The sequence below is a fragment of the Canis lupus genome, chromosome 11 (genome assembly GCF_048164855.1).
Source record: "Canis lupus baileyi chromosome 11, mCanLup2.hap1, whole genome shotgun sequence".
NCBI classification, from domain to species: domain Eukaryota; kingdom Metazoa; phylum Chordata; class Mammalia; order Carnivora; family Canidae; genus Canis; species Canis lupus.
Window position 1 is genome coordinate 15,997,500 of NC_132848.1, and position 23,421 is coordinate 16,020,920.

The 23,421-nt window shown below is 41.3% G+C and overlaps 1 protein-coding gene across 1 annotated transcript in view; it reads left to right on the forward strand.

Moving 5' to 3' along the window:
* The window catches only part of TRHDE (thyrotropin releasing hormone degrading enzyme), a 371,390-nt gene that overhangs the window by 178,630 nt on the left and 169,339 nt on the right, over positions 1 to 23,421 (forward strand). Inside the window, exons 4-5 of the mRNA XM_072843285.1 lie at positions 18,825 to 18,979; positions 22,794 to 22,907. Of these exons, the coding sequence (XP_072699386.1) occupies positions 18,825 to 18,979; positions 22,794 to 22,907 (269 nt within the window). The remainder of the gene's footprint in view (positions 1 to 18,824; positions 18,980 to 22,793; positions 22,908 to 23,421) is intronic.

A 23,421-nucleotide genomic window follows, 5' to 3' on the forward strand; every position in this document is an offset into this window, starting at 1 on the left:
GAGCTGGTTTACTGGGAGTCTTAACTCTTATAATACAGTTCTGTAAGAGGGGATTGAATATTTGTGGAAATCAACCCTGGAAGTCCATAAGAAACCTGGAAATGTTGTTTACTTCATGTCTTCCTAGACACCAGCAGAAGTCCGTGTGATCTGAAATGTCGACGCTTTTTTTTTCCAGCTTTCCAGACCCACTACCTCTGTTCTTATTTTTTCTTCCAAAGCTTCTAAAAACAATAGCTTTAGTTCAGACTGCATCTTCAGGAATAAAAAGATAGACAGACTAGGGCTGGCATGATGGTTTTAGAATCTCATAGCCCTGGGTGCTAATCCCTACAATTTTTGACTTATAGTTTGGCCTTTAATTGAGTTTCTTTCTCATTAACATAAAAATAGAACAGGATGCAGCATAAAGTAGAGATTAAGAACATGAACTTGGAAGCCAGGAGGCCTGGGTTTTTAACCGTTGGAAGGATTTAAAGACATGTATGCTGTTAATGGGAAGGAACTTTTTGTATCATTTTTCCATTACAAGCAAAAATGGACTTTTGAGGTTAGCATTATGAAAATAATTTGTTCTATTTGTAATATAAAAATATTTTTCCCTTTCTCTTCTCCTTATCTTCCTGCCCCTTCTGGTTCATGGATTCACAATCTTGGTTAATGAAACACCATGATCCCATTCATTACCCACTCGTTCAACTAGGTAGCATGCTCTATGCCTCCTGGGTGGGTTTCTTATCTTCAGTCCTTAATTAATTGCCAAGTCCTGTCTTGTTTCCATCTCTGAAACGCCTCTGTATTTTAGTTAGGATTCTATTATTTCTTACCTGGATTAATTTGAATTAGTCTTTGTCCTTCTACTTCCCTCTTCCTAAAGCAGTGTGTTTCAATTCTTGCCTCACAGGAGGACTGTTTAAAAAGTGAGGAAGGCTAGGTCCCTCCTTTGTGAACTCTTCCAAATTGTAAGGGACTAAAGAGACAGGACAACTAAATGCAAGACATGTAACTAAATTTTCTCTTGCTACATTATTGGTATGATTGGCTAAAACTGGGTGAGGTCGGCAGACTGTTTCTACTATGTCAATGGTGCTTTCCTGATTTTGGTAACTATAGGTACTTAGTAAGAGGACGACCATGTTTTACTAGGAACTATATACCATAAAAGATAGAGGGGCAAAAGGGCACCATATTCTCAGTTTCCCTGAAATGGTTATTTATATACTTATTTTCATCATTTGCATGTACAAAAACATACTACTCAGCACATGTAAACTAAGATGTGATAAGATATTAACACTTGGGGAATTTTGATGAAGAGCATGCTCTATGTTGGCAAATTGAATTTAATTAAAAAATTAGAAAAGAGTATATACATAATTCTTTGTACTGAATTATGTAGGTTTGAAATGGTGTCCAAATAAAATGGATTAAAAGAAAAAAAAAAACACCAACAATCAATTTGGAATCTCTAGGAGGGGAACCAGACATTAGTATGTTTTAAGTGTTTCCCAGGTGACTTAAATGTATGAAAATATTTGAGGTCCTACTTGATAGCAGTGCTTCTCAAAGTGTGATCACATGACCAGCAGCAGCATCACCATTCTTGGACACTTTTTAGAAATATAAATTCACACCCTTCCCTGAGTCTACTGGATCAGAGGCTCTGGGCTGGGGGCTTGGAAATGTGTATTTTTAACCAGCTCTTCCAATGACTGCTTGAATTTAAGAGCAACAGCATTTTGACAGAAGGTTTTTTTTTTTTTTTTTGATTGTGCATCACTAGCATGAAATTTTTAGCATGTTCATACCTATTTAGCCATATTTATTTATTTTAAAATAGTGCACATAATACTTACATTAACAAATTTCAAGGCACAGTAGGTGCTTAAAACAAAGTTCATTGTTAGTGAGAATGGATATAAATCAATAGTATATGTACTCTTGTTGATAAATTTGTTTTCCTTTCCTTTTTTTGTAATAAATAACATGTCTTTGTTTTTAACCTTACAATGCAAATGCTATAGAGTGAATAGAATATAGTGGTTGAGAGATCTAAGCTAGACTGCCAAATTTGAATCCCATCTCTGCCAATACCATACTGGCCTGCTCAACTGACTTACTGTCTCTGTGCTCCAAGTCCTCATCTGCAAAGTGGAGCTATGAATTGTGTCCATCTCAAAGAACTCTTAGCATTAACTGAGATAATGTCTGCAAATCACTTAGCAAGTACCTGGCTTTTTGTATGTGCTCAAAAAAAGATCAGTTAGTCTTACTCAGAATTAAAGAGCTGTCAGCTTTTGTCATTTTCTGTTGTCCTTGTATTTTTATATTAAGCTCAATCTGTTAATTTTTTGCAGGAGTCTTTTTAAACCACCTGTTTTGTTAGGGTTGGTTTAGTTAAACTAGGCAATAAAATTCAGAAATCCATTTAATTGGGTGCCACATGCCCTAAGCCCTTGAAAGTGAACTAGTGAGAAAGGCTGTGCCATGATGTCTGTGGAACTCCTGCTCTTTCTCCAAGGTCCTGGATAATTTGGCCATCGGAGAGTGTTTGTACCAGACAAAAGTAAAAACAAATAAAAAGCGTAATTTAGTTTCATACCTATGTGGATAGTCTTATAAAACTCCTGGGGGAAAACATCCTGCTGTGGATGATCTGCTGTATGTCAGTGCTTCTCAAACTTTAATGTTGTATGACTCACTTGAGGATCTCGTTAAATAAAAGGCACATTCTCTTATTCAGGAGATACGGAGCTCGTCCTGAGATTCTGATAGAGATTTCATTAAATATGACAATTCATCTAGTAGTCAACAACTGATGGAACTTGAGGACTAGTAGGGATCAGGAGGTTAGGACTAAAACCAGCTGAGAAGTTAGAGGCCTTGTATTTGTATAGCCAATTGTGAGACCTTGAGGATGATTTTTGGAAAGTATCGTTAGCTGTTATTTGGATTAAATTAGACTCATTGGGACAAAGCCTACAATTGTGGTCTGGTTTTATTACCTTCACCCGCCTGAAGTTACTTACATGGGACACGGTAGAGAGCGGTCTACTTCCAGCGTGAATTTAGAATGATAGACTCATAAAATTAATTGAGGTCACCAAAATTTAGCTAATTTCAGTCATATATATATCACATATGTGTGTGTATACATTGTATATAAATGTATATATGTAATATGTCATGTATACACATGTATATATAGTATATATATTTCTATAATGTATATATATACATTTCAGTATATATATAATGTGTATATATATACATTTCAGTATATATATTTCTGTATATATATATTTATATATATATTTCTATAATGCGTATATTATACATCTTATGTAATCTAGATACACATATGTGCATACATAGGCATAATGCACTGAGATCCAGAGACACAGACCCAAATGCCCCGAGGTCTTTAGCTTGTAGAACAGCCCACTTTGTAGGATTTTCTGCTCAGGCAGTAGGGTAGTCAGGTCCTAGGAGTGCCGTTCCCCATCCAGGAGTGGGGCATCCCAAATGCTGCTGCAGTACATGAGTTCTTGGACCTGTGCATTTTAGGGTCGCACTCCACGGAATGCAGGTTTTGATTTTAAGAACTATTCAAAAAAAAAAAGAACTATTCAGACAGGTTCCAATATACAAGTAGAAATTTGCATAGTGTATTAAGGGGACATTTGCCTCACAGTAGCCTCCCCGCCCTGCCCCAAGTGTGCGGCCATCAGTCACATATCATTTTGAGCTGTAGACCCCTCGTGCTCTATTAACTGTGGTGTTAGGAAAACGGTTTCTGGAAATTTTCCATCATGTCAATTCCCTGCATATTTACTTTAGGAGCAATATTTTTATGATGGGTACAAAAAAAAAAAAAACCCATCTTCTCAGCATTTCCCCATTAGGCATACAAAATGTTTTCCTTCCTATAAAATATACTTTAGGCGTATGACTTAGTGATGCACATTAGATACTGGAGCCTGAGAGGTAAAGGTTTCAGTTCAATCTCTGGCTCATTATTAGTTCTTTCTGTACTTCATTTCTTGATCTAATGTAAATTGAACTAGGGGATATTTGGAACACTAGTAATGGGTTTTGAAAAAAAAATCATTGAATAGAAACTCTTCTGTAGAAAAATTTGGAAAAGGTAGTTTTTTTTTTTAATACTCTCAAGAAGATATTTATAGCAAATCATCATGTACCTTTGGTCATATTTTGATTAACACCTCCCATCTGATACATTATTCAGCGTGAATGGGACATGATATTCATTTTTCTTCATGGTGTTGAGTGACTTGATGCTATTTCAGATGGTAAATCTATGGGTTTGGTTTATTAAAAAAAATCTTTTAGTAATATGCCAAGGACTAAACTGATAAGGTTCTATTTTAGTTCCCTTAAAGGCAAATTAGCTTCAAGTTAAAATTTAGTGAGTACACTGTTTTCTGGTTCTATAATTGTATATTTTTTAACTGTATTTCCCCCTGCCTTTATTACCCCAGCCATCAGAGATTTCCCTAGGAGGTTTTAAATTTCACAGTGAATTTTGGTATTTCCTGTGTATACTGAAAATGCTTCCATTGTTTAGATGCCAGTTAACATCAGATAATACTTTATACTGCAATAAGAAGTGATAAAAAATCAAGAACTATGGGCCCTTCAATGATTTTTTTTTCCCCTCGGGGGCTTCAACAACTATTTGATTTTGCTTGAAATTAATGCTTGACAGTTGTAAGCCAAGAATCCAACATTGGTTCCTTTGAATTCTATGTTTGCATTTTTTTTTTTTATTGAATATTGTGTGTACTACTAGCACAGTTTATGTTAAGAGGGACTGGCTTTAAGGCCCGATGAATCTTTGTTTCCACTTTGCCAGACCTACATAAATAATTTCTTTTAGAGGTAACCACTTTGTACTCAGGCTGTCTAAAGTGCATGTGAATTTGGAAATACATTTTACTGACAACTCCAAGTTTCAAGAGTTAAGAATGCTCATTTATAAATAGCACTATTTTTATACTCTCTTCTGCTGGAAATGTGAATCTGTCAATTAAAGAGTGTCAAAGAGCTATCCAAACCTCTAGAATGACTCCCAGCTACCTCACTTTTGAAACAAGAAAGACTCCTGAGTTGCGTGCTCTCGAATGAGCCCACTCCGGCAAGGAACACGCAATAAATAACTGATGAACGAGAACCCTTTGCACTGTATTGTGTTTCTTTTCCTCCTTTAGGTGATGATGCTAACACAGGTGATTAGACTTCGTGGTATATTTGTGTAAAAGGTCTTATAGTTCATTTTGAAGATCTATTGAGAATGGTGTTGAATGGTGCGCTAGTATTATTTGAAAGCATTAATATTTAATTAATTAATTGTTATGTGAGTGTATAGTAGCTACGCCTTATAAATTCACCTGAATTTACCTAAGATATTTGTAGACGTTGTGTGCTCCTGCCTTCTTTTTGGGAGGTTCATTCCCAATGGGAGTTTCACTCTCCAGTGACGTGGTGTCACGCTCTTCTGGTATTTACTTCCCTCTCTTATGACGGTGCTTGTTAATACCCCTCCATGTGTCCTGCTCCGTTTCCCCCCCCTCCTCTGCTCTTTTCCAAGTCTCAGTGCTCCTTAGATATCGTCTTGGTCCTCTTTGTCTATACTCTGTATCACTCACAGTCTACTGTAGACTTGTTGATTTTTTTTTTAAAGATTTTATTTATCCATGAGAGACACAGAGACACAAGCAGAGGGAGAAGCAGGCTCCCTGCATGGGACTCGATCCCAGGACCCCGGGGTCACGCCCTGGGCCCTGAGCCACAGGCAGACACTCAACCGCGGAGCCCCCCAGGTGCCCCTGTTGATGACTTTTTTTAAATCTTTTTAAAAAAAATATTTTTTATTTATTTATTCATGAGAGACAGAGGGAGAGAGGCAGAGACACAGACATAGGGAGGAGCAGGCTCCATGCAGGGAGCCCAACACGGGACCCCATCCCAGGTCTCCAAGATCAGACCCTGGGCCAAAGGCGGTGCTAAACCGCTGAGCCACCGGGGCTGCCTGATGACTTTTTAAATCTGCTCCCACAGCCCAGATCTCTCCCTCCTCCACCAGAGCTCTATATTTGGCCTCTCTTACTAGATCTCTAGTTGGATGTTCCAGAGGCACCTCAAACTCAGAATGTCCCAAACGGGATTCATCACTCTATTCTTCAGCCACATTGATTTTGTTTTTTATTTACTGAAAGTACCATATTCTCTCTTACTTGTTTTCACACACCCTTAATCCGAAATACTCTTTCCCTCCTGGTAATTCCTTTTGATTCAATAAACCTCATAATTCTCCAGATAGCCTTTCCCCATCCTTGTGTTAAGATTTGGGACCTCTTTTACATAATAGTAATGATCATAATGATATAGTAATATAGTATATGATATGGTAACATAATATATCATATTAATACATGTTACATGGTGTATAATACTGTATATTTATCAATATAGTAATAATGATAAAGGTGATGATGATGACAGTGATGTTCTATTATTTCTTATTGATGGTGTAAAAAATTGCCACATCCTTCATGGCTTAAAACAACACAGATTTATTATCTTATAGTTAGTTCTGTACGTTGGCAATTTGACCAGGCTTTCATTGAAGGCTTTTGGGGGGCGGGGGTCTCTAAATTTTGTCACCTTTTCTAATTTCTAGAGGCTGCCTAAATTCCTTGGCTCATGATGCTCTTCCATCTTCAAAGCCAGCAATGGCCTCCAGAGTCTTTCTCACCTTGCTTCACTCGGACACCAACTCCTGTGTCTCGTGCTTTCACTTTTCAGGACCCTTGTGATTATAGTGGGTGCATCTGGATGATCCGGGTTGCTCTTCCATTTTAAGGTCCACTGATTAGCAAGTTTTTATATGTGCCTTAGTTTCTGTTTGCCAAGTAATCTAATATGTTCACAGGTTCTGGGTATTAGGCTGTGGACATCCTTGGAGGGGCATTTGGTGATCCACCATAAAACCTAACAGCTATCTAGAACTTGCCACTTCTAGGTGCAATTCTAAGAAACTCACATGGATGAATTCATACAGTCGTCAAGAGCTGTGAAGGGTCTGAGATTTTTACCTTACCCTATTTGCGAGCCTGACAGGTCATCCTGGCGTTGTTTCATGAGTGCTTGCAGGGGACACAGAATTCCTGATTTAGAGATAAAATCTTTACTGCTCTAGGGGTAGCCAGAGATTCAGTATTTTTTGTGCCAGTTCCTTGAGTCCCAATTCCCAAGAGCAATGCAAGGAGGGCCAGGTGATGCCTGCAAATGCGCCAGATTATATTACAGGTGAGGAACCTGAGCCTATAAAGCCTGATTCTTTTATAAAATGATGCTATCTGTGCCTGTCCTTTGCTGTGGACAGGACACTATCTCTATTTTTTGCTATACATATATTCTTAAAAAGACAGCTTGGAATGAAAAGCCATCAGTATCCGTGCTCATAAGACATAAGAAATGTGAGAGACCCTTGAGAATTGTGTTCCAACAGTAGCCCTCACGGTAATCCTGTGAAATAGTTGCGATTATAATCATCTCCATTCTACAGGTAGAGAAAATGGGGGACAGAAATGATAAGTAACATGCCTCATTAAGTAGCAGAATTGATTTTGAACCTAGGCTGCCTGGCTTCAGAGCCCATGTTCTTAATCTCTGCTATGTGCTGCGTCCATTATACCAGGTGCTCATCGTGGCATTTGCACTGTACTGCAGCTTCCTTCACGTCTGTCCATAATGTCCCTACTTTTTAACTTGACTGTATCCCCCATTGGTTTCTACACCTCAAGAGGGGTTAATGGGGAAGTATCTTTAGTGTTTAGGGTTTATATATCCTGTGTCCAGATCAGTCTGGGCCTGTATTAGGTAATGAGTCAGTGTTTTAGGAATAAATGAAACTGCATCATAAGTGAAACCTTAATAGAGAGAAACCTTTACTTTCAATCTACATTCTCTTAGATAATAGCAAGTCTTTGTTATATAACAAGCATTAGTCAATTTGACTTGTTACCAGATGATGAAGATAGGGGTCATTCAGTGTGTGTTCAATGTTTATGCCTAATCATGCCCATTAAAGCAAAGACCATGAGTTTGGAAAGTGCTTGAAGGAAGATGCAAAATATGGTGATGGAAATTAAAGTAGAACTAATTTAAAAAATTAAATGGGTGAGAAAATGACAAATGGTCCTTGTGCGTATAGGCAAAGTCCTTTCGCATAGAAATCCTTTTTCAGGGGAAAAGGAAATTAGGCAACACGTGAAAAGCATTCCTCCTTTGCAATTGACAGTAATCAGTAAGTGTCGGGGAAAAAAGTGATTGCAGAAATGAAAAAAAAAGTCTTTTGAATATGTGGCAGGAGGATCAGCAAAAACATAGACTGCATATTATGGCCTAATGCTACTTTGTGAGAACGCTAGGAATTTGAGAACTTAAATGCTAAGCTTGTGAATACAAGTGGTACTGATGAAAATTCTGTTACAGGCCAAAATGTGTAGTTGAAATTAGCCTTTTTTTTTTGATAGAAAGATGCCCCAATAAAAAGTCCATCAGGAGAAAGTGTGTTTTGTTTTAAGCTTTGAAGGACTGAGTCTTTCTTAAATTTGGTGGAATGCATCCAGGGAAGAGCAAAGCTTAAGCTACTCTTTGTCAAATGAACTTAAAAATGGCCATTTAGATGTCTTTCAACAGATGAATGGATAATGAAGATGTGGTCTGTATACACAATGGAATATTCCTCAGCCATCAGAGAGGATGACTACCACCATTTACATTGATGTGGATGGAACTGGAGGGTGTGATGCTGAGTGAAATAAGTCAGTCGGAGAAGGACAGTCATCATATGGTTTCACTCATTTGTGGAATAGAAGACATAGTGAAAGAGACCTTAAGGGAAGGAGGGAGGATGAGTGGGGAAAAATTAGAGAGGGAGACAAACCATGAGAGACTCCTAACTCTGGGAAATAAAGAAAGAGTTGCAGAAGGGGAGGTGGGTGGGGAGACGGGGTCACTGGGTGACAGGCACCGAGGAGGGCACGTGATGGGATGAGCCCCGGGTGTTATACTATATCTTGGCAAATTGAATTAAAATAAAATAGAAAGTGTAAAATAAATAAAGACTTTTACTCTAGATTAAACAAAACAAAACAAAAAGGCCATTCAGAACCTAACCAGTTTGTGAGTAAAAAAAAATAACCCAAAATACAAAAAATAACTTTAGAATTTGCACTTGCAAAGTTGCTTGGAAACAAGTTGCTTGTTTCCATTTTATAAATACTAGTAATAGGTGATTTCTATGGATTCTATCTTGTTTATATTACTATTTCGAACATAATTTATATTTCTCGTAGCCACATGTGATTGTTAGAGCAAGGAGTTTCAATTTTTATACTTAAGCATAGATGCATGTGTATATAATACCTTTGAGCAAGTGCTGGTCATGGCATAATCAAAATATAACATTTTTTTTTACCTGCTATACCTTAAAAACTTACTTAGCATCCTTGAACGATAATATGGAAATGTCCTATAATGTAGTCTCTTTGTTTTGTTCGCTCATTCGTAGATAGGTCCTGTATCACTTTATAGGATAACATAAACTCACAATTCAAAAATTAAAATGCCTAATGTGACATATTAGCCAATACTTCATCTTTGGTCAAAGATAAGATTCATCCTTTCTAAGCTAAAGCCCGCGATGCTTTCAAATCCTGAAGGTGGGGATGGACTGGAAAGATCCCAACTAGTGAGAGCGTCGACTCATCACGTTTGGTACTTAAGACTGAGTGCTTGACATGGACCAGCTCATCTAATCTGCATGACCACCTGCAGAGAAGGCACCAGTAATATCTCCATTTTATCCACGAGGAAGTGCAAACCGAGAGAGATTAAGCCGTGTGTCCCACGTTCCCCAGCTAGTCAGCATTAGACCTGAGTTTGGATCCCAGACCGTGTGGACTCCAAAGCTCCAGCGTTTAAGGGTTTGGTTCCCTGCCCTCTGCCAAGAAGGCCTGGGCAGCAGAGCTGGAAAGAGAGCCTCGACTGTGATTGAGATGTTACTAGGATGCAGCATGGGGACAGCATTGGGGGTGCAGTTTAAAGGGTGACCTGGGGCAGAACAAAGAAGGAGGGGTTAGGTCAGAAGTTGGGGATTTGCAAGCAAGGTGGATTTTTTTTTAAAGATTTTATTTATCCATTCATGAGAGAGAGGCAGAGACACAGGCAGAGGGAGAAGCAGACTCCACGCAGGGAGCCCGACGTGGGACTCAAACCCAGGACTCCAGGATCACACCCTGGGCCAAAGGCAGGCACCAAACCACTGAGCCATCCAGGGATCCCAGCAAGGTGGATTTGAGTGGAGGACCTGGGGTGGAGTTCAGAACGCTTCTGTGACTCTGGAGGGAGTGCGTCTGAGTGCCACTCGGCGGAGGACTTTAAAGAACAGGAAGAGCACCTCCCGGGACAGAGAACCTCGGGCCTGGTGACCAGAGTTGCAGCACTTAATGCTCTTTCTTAGATGGGTATTGGCCGTGGTTATGTACCTGTTTGGTGTGCAATACCAGCAAAACCAGCCGTAAGCTATAGTCAGCGTAAGTTGTCATCACAAGGAAGATTATTTCACAATCAATTTTTGAACATCAGCCATGTTCTTGGCACTGCACTAGGCTCTGGAAATGCAGCGATTGAAGTGAAAAATGACCTGCCTTTGCAGAGGTGAAGTTCAGTTGGGTTGGTGTTCCAGCTTAGATGCAGTCTCCCCACGAGGTTTTCCAGCCCACCTACTCTGACCGGGAGGTATCCTCCCCACAACCTCTTATTCTTTAACATCCCCTGTGTCATTTTCATGTCGGTCCCCATCCTAATCTCATCTTATTTTATTTATTTATCTGAGTATTTTCGGCTCCTTCTCACTCCCTCTAACTATCCTGTAGCCCCAGAGCTGGAATGTGAGCTCCGTGGGAGCCAGATCATCGTCAGACGCCTCTCCTGAGATGGAGTATGGATTCGACAAACATGATGGATGACTGGATGGATGGAGAAATCTACTACACAAACAGGAAAAATAAGAAAGATTAGTCATTCCCATGAGAGAGACTTATGGATTTTTCCTTATTATGAGACCCCAAACTTCTAGGATTAATGTGTGGCACTTTGGATGTTCTGAGCAGAACCAACCCATACCCAACCTCATACCCAACCAGGACCCAGGACTGCTCTGTAGGGAAAGAGGTTCTCCCTCTGGTCTTACTCCAAGCTTGACAGCCGCTCTCACCTCAGAGCAGGGCTAGAGGGGTTGCTGCTGAGGTGGTGCTCTTGAGTTACAGGGGGTCAAACTTCTTTCTTTGGTATTTAGCCTCTTATCTCCCAGGACTTTCTATCCTGTTTCAGGCTCAAGTTTGAAGTCTGGGTCATCGTGAGTTCTCGTCTTAGCAGGAACTCTCTTACCACTCTCAGCATATTTAGATAAATATATGGGTGGCAAATGCAGAATGAACTGGCAAGTGGGGGTGTGGAGAGTGGAGGCAGGATTGACTGGCAAAGAAATGTTGTGAGGAGAGCCGGGACTTTAGGGAGTCTGGCCTAGTCAAAGGACGAAGTGTCGGGGTAGAGCAAGACGATGGACACGTACCTAGAGGTCATGTGTCAAATGGCATCTCGTCTACCCTTTTGACTCTTAGAACATGGTGTGTGAACTGGATATTGTGGCAGAAAGTATCGGAGCTGAAGGACACGAGACTCTACACTAGAGCCAGGCCTTGGGTGGGCCTGGATGTCTACCGGAGGGCACCTTATTCTGGATGTCTACCGGAGGGCACCTTATTCTGGATGACTACCGGCGATGATCTGTGCACCTGCAATCAGACTGCGGCGCAGAGGAGAGGCCTGATATTACACACTTTTTTTTTTTTTGCTAGTGGCCATTTCATAATGTAGAGTACATTAGAGTAGGTATTTACAAAGATATGCATCAGAACTGCCACTGATACTGTGCATGTGGTATTTGTATGTGTTTGTACGTATTATTAGACCCGGTTTGCTGATTCTTGGGGCCTCTCCACGTAGTTTCAGTGTTCCCCTTAGCATAGTGTTGTGAGGGTAGCCAGACCTTTTCCGTGGTGATTGACTTTCCTTCAGTGTGCAAAAGAGGAAGTTGCAAGGTTATCTTTAGGTTTAAGCCAGATTAAAGGGAGGGATCTATTCCAGAAGGAAGAGCGCCCGGGGGAGCTATCCAATAACAGTCTATCATCAAGGAGCTTCCATATTTTCCTCTGGAGCTCAAAGAGCTTCTGGGCATGTGGGAGGTGACAGGTGACATTTGAGTGGGTGAGAACATTCAAAGAAAACTAGTAGAAGGAGTCAAATAAAAAAAAAAAAAGAAAAAAAGAAAACACAAAACAACCCACAGATGGAAATCCTGGGAACTTTGATTTTTCCAAAGTCAGGATAACAAGAAAATAAATCCCAAACAAACAAGCAGCAACGATCAGATAGGCTGGTCTCAGAAGTGGGGAGGGCCGTGGATATCCTGTTATGACAGATCGTAATCAACAAGCAGGATGATAATTCTCAGCCATTTCAAGCAAATACGAACTGAGAAGGGTGCGTGAGATTTTGCGGTTTCAGTTAGCGAGAGCTATTTCGACATGATGTTAAAGGTAGAAAGCAAATTATAGTGCTTTGAAGGAAGCAAGAAGAGGAAGTCAGATTTTTATGTTAATGTTTGTAATTGCATTTCCTGGCATTCTATGAATATTTGCTATCTGCCTATAGTTTTAAAAATTCTAGTAATTAATTGGAAACAGAGTACTATGCATAATTTTATCCAGGATTTTCTTTGAATTTCCAAGTAAATTAGATTCTGAAACATTTGAATTTTCTTCTGTTTTCAAGGCATATTAAAGGGGATGGTTGCACATTCTAATGGATGTAGGCTCATGACAAATTTATGTTTGCAAAAATTAAAATAACCCAATTCATTGTGAATAAATCTTAAGAGCTTCAAAGTGAAGCAAAAGAATATTTCACTTACTGAGGGCACTTTTAAAAAGCAGGTTCATTGAGGTATAGTAAGGGCAGTAAATGGCACATGTTTAAAGTGGAGTTTGATTATTTAAGATATATTTATATATTATTATTAATTATATAATATAATCATAATAAATTAATATATTATTAATAATATATTAGTATATATAATTATTTATATATTATATATTTATATAATATGTTTATGTTATATATATGTTACATATATATATATATATATATATATATATATATATATATATATATAAAAACATGAAATCATCATCCTAATGAGCATATCCTTCACCCCCAGAAGTTCCCTGTTGTGGTCTTTTAACACTCCCATCTTTATCCCCAGGAGACTACTGATCTGCTTTGTGACACCATAGGTTAGTTTGCATTTTCTAGAATTTCATGTCAATGCATGATTCATACCATATGTATATATATCTTCCTTTTTACTCAGTATAATTATCTTGGAATTCAACTTTGCTATGTGTATTGATAGTTCACTTCTTATTGCTGAATAGTTTCGTTGATATACCACATTATCCATTGTGTCGATAGACATTCATTTCCAGTTTTTGGCTATTGGAAGTAAAACCGTTAGGAACACGTGTGTGTGTCAGTGCTTATGTGGATATATGCTTTGCGAAAGGTTCTTTTTTTTAGGATTGGTCCATTTATTTTAGAGAGAGAAAGAAAGTGAGCAAGTGGGGGGAGGAGGGCAGAGGGAGAGAAACTTCATCAAGCAGACTTCCCGCTGACTGGAGAGCCCGACCTGAGCTCCACTCCACAACCCACGAGGTCATCACCTGAGCTGAAATCACAAGTTGGATGCTCCACCAGCTGAGCCACCCCAGTGCCCCCAAAAGTATTCCTAAAATATAAAACCATATCCAGATATGAACAATATTAAGAGTCCTTACGTTGTAAAGATGTAGGGCAGAGCGGCCCAGTTGAAATCTCTCTCAGTGGTTGTTAGAACAAAACCCGAGCTTCTCATATCCCACTACTAGGTCATCATGTGGGTAGTGGCATCACCTAAATGTTTCAGCTCCACTTCCCCGCTTCTGCTATCCACCGACATGGCTCCCTGTGTCTATCATACAGCCTTTCTGGGTGTGAGAAGCTGCCTCCTATTACTGAGCTGTCTGTGTTTTACTCTGTTCTCCGCCACTTTTTCTGAGTCCGGCTCCATTGGCTCAGGAGTTCTGGGGTGGTTGGTGCATGGCCTTATCACCCAGGGCTCCCCTCTGTGCCCTCAGCTGTCTGGAAACCCACGGGTAGCCAGGCCTCCATTAGTGGTTTCTCTGGCACCACCTTTAGCTGTGCCCTCACCAGACCCCTTGTGCGGCCACTTAGGCTTTTGCCATCTGATCGCTGCTCCCCGGGGTACCTTCTTCTTTACCACAAACTCCTAGAGTCTGCGTCTGCCTCATGTCAGGAATCTTCTCTCTGTGCCAGTGGAGCCGATCCAAATTCCAGCGCGGGGCCTCATCTTCTCACGTACTTCTGGGGACTGACTAGTGTCAACCCCTGAGAACGTGGCTTACAGAGGGGCCTCTGTTTTCAGTTGGTGTGGTCCAGAGGGTCGTCCCTAAGCCCATGTGTTCCTTCACGTCGGTGACACCAGACGGGCTGCTACTGCTGTTGTCATGGGCTGGTGGTGGACAGTGTGGTTCTCTTGCCTACTTTGGTCATGTTTAGGGAAGGTCTCAAAACCTTAAGTAGGAGAAGGTCTATTTGTTATGTATTTGCAATTTGTCCTTCTTTATCTCCTTCAGCCACACTGACCTTGTTCCCATGTGTCCAGTGTACCCGTCTCATTTCCTCCTTGGGACCTTTACATCTGCCCTCCCTTCTTAGAACACACGTCTACAAGTCTTTGGATAGCTGGCTTCTAACGTTGTTCACACGTCACGTGACAGGTGAGCACCTTAGGAGGCCTGCCTTGGCCACACGGCACGGACCCCATCAGTCAATCACCATCTTACTCATGTTGTCTTTGCAGAACTTACTGTTCACTGAATTTCCTTCATTTACTCTGTTGATTGAACCCATCCTCCAGCACGCGCCGACATGCCCTTGGAGCAGGGAGCAAGGAGAGCTCAAAGGACATGGCAGTTCTTCTATTGAGCAAAGGAGATATTCCATAAATACTCGTGGCAGTGGCTGCAGGTAGTACCTCTGACTGCCTGTTGGAATCCTATGAGCTTTTGATGTCCAACTCAAAGACTAACTCTTTCAGAACTTCTCCAACCAGATGTGTCCTCTTGTGCACAGCAATTCTTATTCTTTATCTCCAGTATTAACGCTGTCAGGTACCCATTCTTAGATTAAAATGTAGTGGATATGGGATCATATTGATGTATTTGAATACATATCTTAGACTTGAGGATACAGCAAATGATGAGATGTTCATTGAAATGATGAATCAATGACAATCAACCGTAAGACTACTGACTGTTTTATTCTTTTTCTTTCTTTTTTTTAAATTTTACTTATTTATTTATTCATGAAAGACAGAGAGAGAGAGGCAGAGACACAGGCAGAAGGAGAAGCAGGCTCCATGCAGGGAACCCGATGTGGGACTCGATCCTGGGTCTCCAGGATCACGCCCTGTGCTGAAGGCAGGCGCTAAACTGCTGAGCCACCCGGGCTGCCCTATTCTTTTTCTTATTATGAAATATTTAAAGCATACAGAAAAGAAACAATAATATTATAAATAATATCCATGTACCCATCACCCGCTTTAAAGAAAATTAATATTAAAGACAGATTTGAAATCCCTTTTGTGACCATCTGCAGTACTGTGATTTATTTATTTTTATTTTTTAAAAAAGATTTTAATTATTTGAGAGAGAGAGAGAGAGAGAGAGAGGTAGACTCCCTGCTGAGCCCAATGAAGACGCTATCCTAGGATCTCAAGATTCATGACCTGAGCCGAAGGCAGATGCTTAACTGACTGAGCCACCCAGGGGACCCTGTGATTAATAAGAAATATCTATTCGGTCATCTGAATGTCCAAATATGTATTTCTCATATATATTTGGTGTTCCTACAAGGTGTTCGGCTTACAGCTTCCAAAACCCTTGGAATTTCATAAGGGTTTGAGTCTTTGTTGAGTTCCTCTTAGTCAATGTTAGTATCTTGTTATGTTAATAAAGTGACTTTTGGAACCCACCTAGGAGGGGGGCTGAACTGATCATGGTGGAACCAATCACATGACTGGGGAGATGGGAAGTTCAGTCCTACCCTCTGGCCCTCTCCTCCAGGGAGGGAAAAAGGGCTGGAGATCCAGGTCCATTGCCAACGGCCAATGGATTAGTCAGTTATGTCTGCGTAGCAAAGTCTCTGTGAAATCCCCAAGGAATGGAGTTCAGAGGGCCTCCCCGGGAGTGAACAGATAGAGATTTGGGGGCATGGAAGCTTCACACCCTTCGTCCATACCTTGCCTGTGCATCGCTCCCAACCAGTTGTTCCTGAGTTCTATCCTTTTATAGTAAGCTGGTAACCCAGTAAGTACAAGTGTTTCCCTGAGTTCTGTGGACTCTCTAGCACATTAACCGAACTTGAGGAGGAGGTCATGGGAGCCGCTGATGCATAGCCAGCCGGCTGCAAGTATAGGGAACGGCCTGGCCTTATGACTAGCATCTTGAGTGAGGGTCCAGGGCAGTCGTGGAGGACTCAACTGGAAACTCGTGGAATTTAATGCTGTCTCCAGGTAGAGAAGATGAATTCTCATATGCTCCAGTCTCCCAGACTTGCTTGATGGTAAGGGACTCAGCCCTAACCCTGTGCTGAAGTGGGATCCGTCTCTTAAAAGACTGGCCCTCATCCTCTTGCTGCCCTTTCTTTCCCGAAGCAGTCATGTTTCTGAATTTGGTGTTTATCATTGCTACGCGTGTGTGATTGCGTGTGCATTTACCCCTCTATCTGGGTATGTGTGTGCAGGTGTGAGTATCCGTATTCAACATACGATATTACTCTGCTTCTTTGTTTAAGTAGTACACGGGAAAGGTCATTTTACACCTTACTTGTTCCCTCAACATTATGCTTTTCAGATTTCCATATAGATTATGTAGTGTAAGAATCTAGGGGTAAGACTGTGTATTTCAGTTGCTTTATTTTAGCTATCTTAGAGTTTTCTTTGTCTACTACCTTGATAAAAGGCATTTGGTTTTCTCTCCCCCCCCCCTTTTTTTTAAGATTTTATTTATTTGAGAGAGAGAGATCGAGAGACAGAGCACATAAGCTGGGGGTGGGGGGCAGAGGGAGAGAGAAGCAGGCTCCCCTCCGGCAGGGAAACCGAAGCAGGACTGGATCCCGGGACCCTGGGGGATCATGACCTGGGCTGAAGGCAGACGCTCTACCTGCTAAGCCATCCAGGCGCCCCTCCCCTTTCACTCTTAAAAACAATACTGTAGCCAACACTTTGGTGCCATTTTTTTCTGGGCATCCTAGGTAGTGACTGTAGGGTTATTGGGCAATGGAGTGTTTGGGTCAGAGACTGAAGAAGACATTATCTCAGTGCCATGAAGAGGAAGGCCCTGGACTCAGGCTGCCTGGGTTCGACTCCTTTCCCAGCTTTCCCAAAGAGCAGTGAGCAGCAGCTATTTGCGGCCCTGATGAGCATGCATGCCCTGCCTCAACCCCCAGCGTCACACAGTCAGCTTGGCTTAGGTCCCTTTGGCCCTGGTGGATCCTGCTGGAGCCAGTTCCCAGCTGCCACTGCCTGCCCCTGCAGCCAGAACCCAGCAGGACTGTGGCCTCACATGCAATCACTGCTTTGCATTTCTGTACCATTTCTGATCCATGAAGAGGTTTATTTTCAAGCCTGGAGATATTTTTTTTAGTCTTCCCTTTTAATATTTTATTTATCATTGCTCTGTGCTTGGAGCTGAGGGAGTACATCAAAGCATGAACTTATTGTGTCACCTTAACCAGAAGTTGCTATTACCTCCACAGCCTTTTAAAACAAGCACGCATCTTAGAATCATCTAATCATAGATTTTTGGAGCTGGAAGGGATCTCAGAGATAATGAAGGCCGATAACCTTATTTTATAGGTGAGGGAATTGTGGTCTGGAGAAATTAAGTGATTTACAGAGGTCATCTATCTGGTGAATGGTGGAGGGCAGGACCAGAACCAGAGCCTGCAGGTTCCCTCGGTAGTCCTTTGGCCACCCTGACTCCTGTTACAGTTTGGTCTCTAAGCTGTATTTGCACGCAACGTTTCATTTTTAACAGAGCTCAAAAAATAAAGGAGAATCTATGCAATTAGAAAAATGACACATCACATCTTTAAACTGATACAAGATGTCTTCTCTCGGGAAAAAAAAAAAAAAGAAAATCTAAAGCAAAAGTAAGAGGACAATATCCACTGCATTGAGCCGAATATATTTTCATTAGAAGGCACAAAGCCTTTTGACTTGGTAGATTTCTGCTGCATTTGGTTTCCTTGACTTCCCGAGACTTATTAGGATGGGCCCATCAATAATGGTGCTGATACCTCCAGCCTCCTCCAGCGCTGGGCCTGAAAATGAACGGTGATGAATGGACACGGCCCACGTGCACAGGGATAGCCCATATTTCTGCTGTCATGTAGAAATGGCAGGTAGTTTAATTTAGAAAAAAAAATTACTGAGAAAGAGCAAATATTCCTTTCCATTCATTCGGATTTCTGGACTTTCTTAGGATATGAATTTAGAATCCGGCCTGTTTGTTAAAGCCTTTGGAATTGTTTTATTCTATTTCTAGATCTTTTAGCTGTGCCTAAGCATCCGTACGCTGCTATGGAGAACTGGGGACTAAGTATTTTTGTGGAGCAAAGAATACTGCTGGATCCCAGTGTTTCATCTATTTCTTATTTACTGGATGTCACCATGGTCATTGTTCATGAGATATGTCACCAGGTATGAGAAAAAAGAATCAGGTGTAAGTATAATTGCGCACTGTTGAGAATGCAGAATGAGTTCGGATATTTAGATTGGGACCTAAATTAGTATCCTCCCAATTAAGTTTTAATTATCTGGAGAGCACTGTGTAGTTCCTTCTGGATGGTACGTCCTTTTTTCTCAGAGGACAGCACAGACAAAAGCAAACACGCTGATGATATTGAATAAACACCTGTCACTCAGCTCCGTTGAGGAGTGAGATGGCACTGCCACCCAGCAGCCTCTTTGGAGACCCTGCCCAGTCACGATTCCGTGTCAGCCTTGCTTTATTTTCTTGTGATTATTGGTGTGTGTATATGGTAAGTGCAGTGATGGCAGTGATGTATTGCGCTGCTGCAAGACGCAGCGGAGTTTTGTGTACGTGTCAAAATTTGCTTTGGCTGAAATCAATTTGTTATTCCCTTTTTCCCATCACATAGACACTTAGGAAGTCTTTCCCTAACTCAGCCATAGACTCTTTGTTCTCAAATGATTGATATATATATATATATATATATATATATATATATATATATTTATTTATTTATTTATAAATATATTTTTATTTTATATATATATATTTATAAATATATATATATTTTTGGTTTGGCATGTTTAGAAATTCTTATGTAAATTAGCCAACTTTGTAGTGAAGCAGAGATAAAATTAATTTCATTTTGATTTTGATGCATTTTCTTACAACGAGTGGAAGGTATCACGGAGACTTTGCAATGCTTATTTGAAACTTCATTCTAGTAAAAAAAAAAAAAAAAGGAAAAAGAAAGACCACTGAAAATCAATGTTCATGCTCATAGACAGCCGAACCTTGTCCTGGTTTAGCCACGTAGTTTCAAGTGAAGACACTGGAAATCTCTTTATGAGACTGTCTGGCTTTCATTTGTTGTATGAACCCAAAGCCTTTTTTTAAAAAAGCCAGAAAAACTCCAGGAAGGAACCGTGTGAAAATCCTGCTGGTGAAAGCACGTGAACTGCCGACTGCTAACGCACCAGCAGAGGTTTAATGATGGGTTGGCCCTGGGCCACACGGCTGCCTCCTGTACCTGTACCTGCCAGCCGGCCAGGTGGGCCACGTCCTCAGCGCCGGGCCGCGAAGGGTCCCCCCACTGTGCTGGCCACAGCTTTCCCGGGACACCTGGCGATTCCTGGAGGGTGAGCTCCCCTCTGGCACGTCAGAGGCCCCAGCGTCTTGTCCACTCATGCTGATGTGTTGGCTCCTGGCGCTGCTCTCACGGCTCGTGGGCGTGTGTTACTCTCGTGTTCGCCCCCCTGCGACGGCGGGCCAGAGTCTGGGGGACCACAGCTCCCCCTCTGCTCCCAAACGATCGCCTCCACGGCCCTGTCTCCCACCTGCGTGTGTGGTCACCGTTTGGAAGACGGTCTTTCCGCTTAAGGAAGAAGCATGCGTTTTTGATTAAGAATAACCATTACTGGGCAGCCCGGGTGGCCCAGCAGTGGAGCACCTGCCTTCGGCCCAAGGCTTGGCCCCGGGGTTCCGGGATCGAGTCCTGCATCGGGCTCCCTGCATGGAGCCTGCTCCTCCCTCTGCCTGGGTCTCTGCCTCTCTCTCTCTGTCTCTCTCATGAATAAATAAATACAATCTTAAAAAAAATAACAATTTTTTTTAGACATCAGCCGCTTGCTGGTCACCCACCCAGACTCCTGTCTTCCTCGTGGTTCAGTTAGGGAGCCCCTTGGGCAGGCGGCACTGGTGACTGCGGCGAGGCTTCGGGCGCCAGGGCCCGCTCCACGGGGCTCCTGGGCTGGGCCTGAGCCCACGCCGCCTGCCTCTCCGTCCGTCCCTTAAATGTCTCATTCCCCCCCGGGGCTTCACGCTCAGTGTTGCCTACATCTGCCTGGAACCTCCTTCCCAAGGCTTTCTCATGACTGCCTCCTTCTTAGCATTGAAGTCTCGGCTCTGATGTCACTGGCTGGGACGGAGCATTCTTGCTTTGAGGATCTAAGGTGGCTCCTCCCCCATTACACAGACTTTGCAATGCTAATTTCAATCTTGATTCTAGTAAAAAAAGAAAAAAAAAACCTGAAAATAAATGACACATTTTATCAGGATCTGAAATTGTGTCATTCATTTGCTTATATGTTTTTTTTTTTTTTTTAATTTTGTATCTCATCTCATCCTCCTTGGCTCCACAATGAAAAGGGACATTTTCTTATTTTCTTTTTCTTTTCTTTTCTTTTCTTTTCTTTTCTTTTCTTTTCTTTTCTTTTCTTTTCTTTTCTTTTCTTTCTTTTCTTTTCTTTTCTTTTCTTTTTTTCCTTTTCTTCTTTTCCTTTCCTTTCCTTTCCTTTCCTTTCCTTTCCTTTCCTTTCCTTTCCTTTCCTTTCCTTTCCTTTCTTCTTTTCTTTCTTTTCTTTTCTTTTTTTTTTAGATTTTATTTATTTATTCATGAGAGACCCAGAGAGAGAGAGACATACACAGGCAGAAGGAGAAGCAGCTCCATGCAGGAGCCCAATGTGGGACTTGATCTTGGGACTCCGGGGTCATGCCCTGGGGTGAAGGCAGCACTAAACTACTGAGCCACCTAGGCATCCCAGAGAGACATATTCTAATTTTCATTATCACATCCAAGGTCTTTAGGAACACTCCAGGCATATAATGTTTTTGTTTTTATTTTTAATAAAAAGAAAAAGATTTTCTTTAACTTTTTGCTGAACTAAAGAAGGATTTCAGAGTGGTGCATCACGATCTAATTAAAACACCAATTAAACCTGCCAACATTATTGGGGCACCCGGGTGGCTCAGTTGTTTAAGCATTGGACCCTTGGTTTTGGTTCAGGTCATGACCTTAGGGTGTTGAGATTGAGTTGCATGTGCAGCTCCATGCTGGGCCCGGAGCCTGCTTAAGATTTACTCTCTCCCTCTCATCCCCCACCCCCACTAGCTTTTTTTTTTTTTCCTCTCTCTCAAAAAAAAATATGACAGCATTATTTTTCATGAAGGAATTTAGAGATTTTTTTTGAAGATTCATGAGAATCAGAGAGAGGCAGAGAGACAGGCAGAGGGAGAAGCAGGCTCCATGCAGGGAGCCTGACTTGGGACTCGATTCCTGGTCTCCAGGATCACGCCCTGGGCCGAAGGCAGATGCTCAACCACTGAGCCCCCCAGGCGTCCCTAGGGATTTTTTTTTTTAACCTAACCCTTTATTATCAGAATATCATGGAGACTCAAGGGTGGAGCATCATGAAAGCCCTCAGTTCCTTCAATCAGCCAATGTTTTCTCTGAGCTGTCTGCACTGTTGCAAGGCAATGCTCCAAAGTAGCTTACCACGTAAGGCTGTATTTTCCATCTTCGGCCATCTCATTCTGCCTCCTGTATATTCAGCAGACATCTACCAACTCTGATTTCCATCCATTAGCCCTTGTTTATTCCTTGTAGGGCCACAAGACACAAGTCTTTTCCTCTTCTGCACACTAGGCCTTCAAATATTTGAAAATAGCTGTCATCATTTTTTTTTCTCCTGAGTCTTGTCTTCTCCAGGTTAAATATTCTTTTTGTATTTCTTGATCATTATATTTTTGTTCTTCCCTAAATGCATTTATGAAAACAAACAAAACCAAAAAAAGTAGTGTCTCCCAAGTAGTTGAATAAATCAATAAACCAATAGTCTTGCCACAATACGTTTTAAGGTCACAAAATCTGCTGAGGAATGAATTCCAGTTTTGATAGTCATCGTTTAATACCTTTAACTTTAGATAAAATAATTCTGGGATGACTTTGATTTTATCTGATGCCCATTCTTTTTTCAATTGCAGTGGTTTGGTGACCTCGTGACCCCTGTATGGTGGGAAGACGTGTGGCTAAAGGAAGGTTTTGCTCACTACTTTGAATTTGTTGGCACGGACTATCTCTACCCTGGCTGGAACATGGTAGGTATACATTTTTGGTTTGGAATTCCTAGTGAAAGGTTGCTCTGGTATTACAGAGCTTATATTATCACCAAAGGTGACTGAAAATACTGTCTGGAAAATCCCATGTCCAGGGACACCTGGCGGGCTCAGCGGTTGAGCATCTGCCTTCGGCTCAGGTCGTGACCCCAGGGTCCTGGGATTGAGTCCTGCATCGGGCTCCCTGCATGGAGCCTGCTTCTCCCTCTGCCTGTGTCTCTGCCTCTCTCTCTGGGTCTCTCAGGAATAAATAGATAAAACCTTTAAGAAAAAATCCCATGTCCAATAAGGAAAAGGTAACCAAAATTTAAATTTAACTGAAATTTGAAATATTCCGAAAGAGTTCTGTTTTATTTTATTAGAACCGAATAGAGTTTGATTGACTATAAATTGATTTGAAAATGTTACAGCTTTTCTTAATAGAAACATTTTAGATTGTTGCATTTGATAACGAAGGAAAATTCTTTAAAATTGCAAAGGTAACAGTAATTAGTAA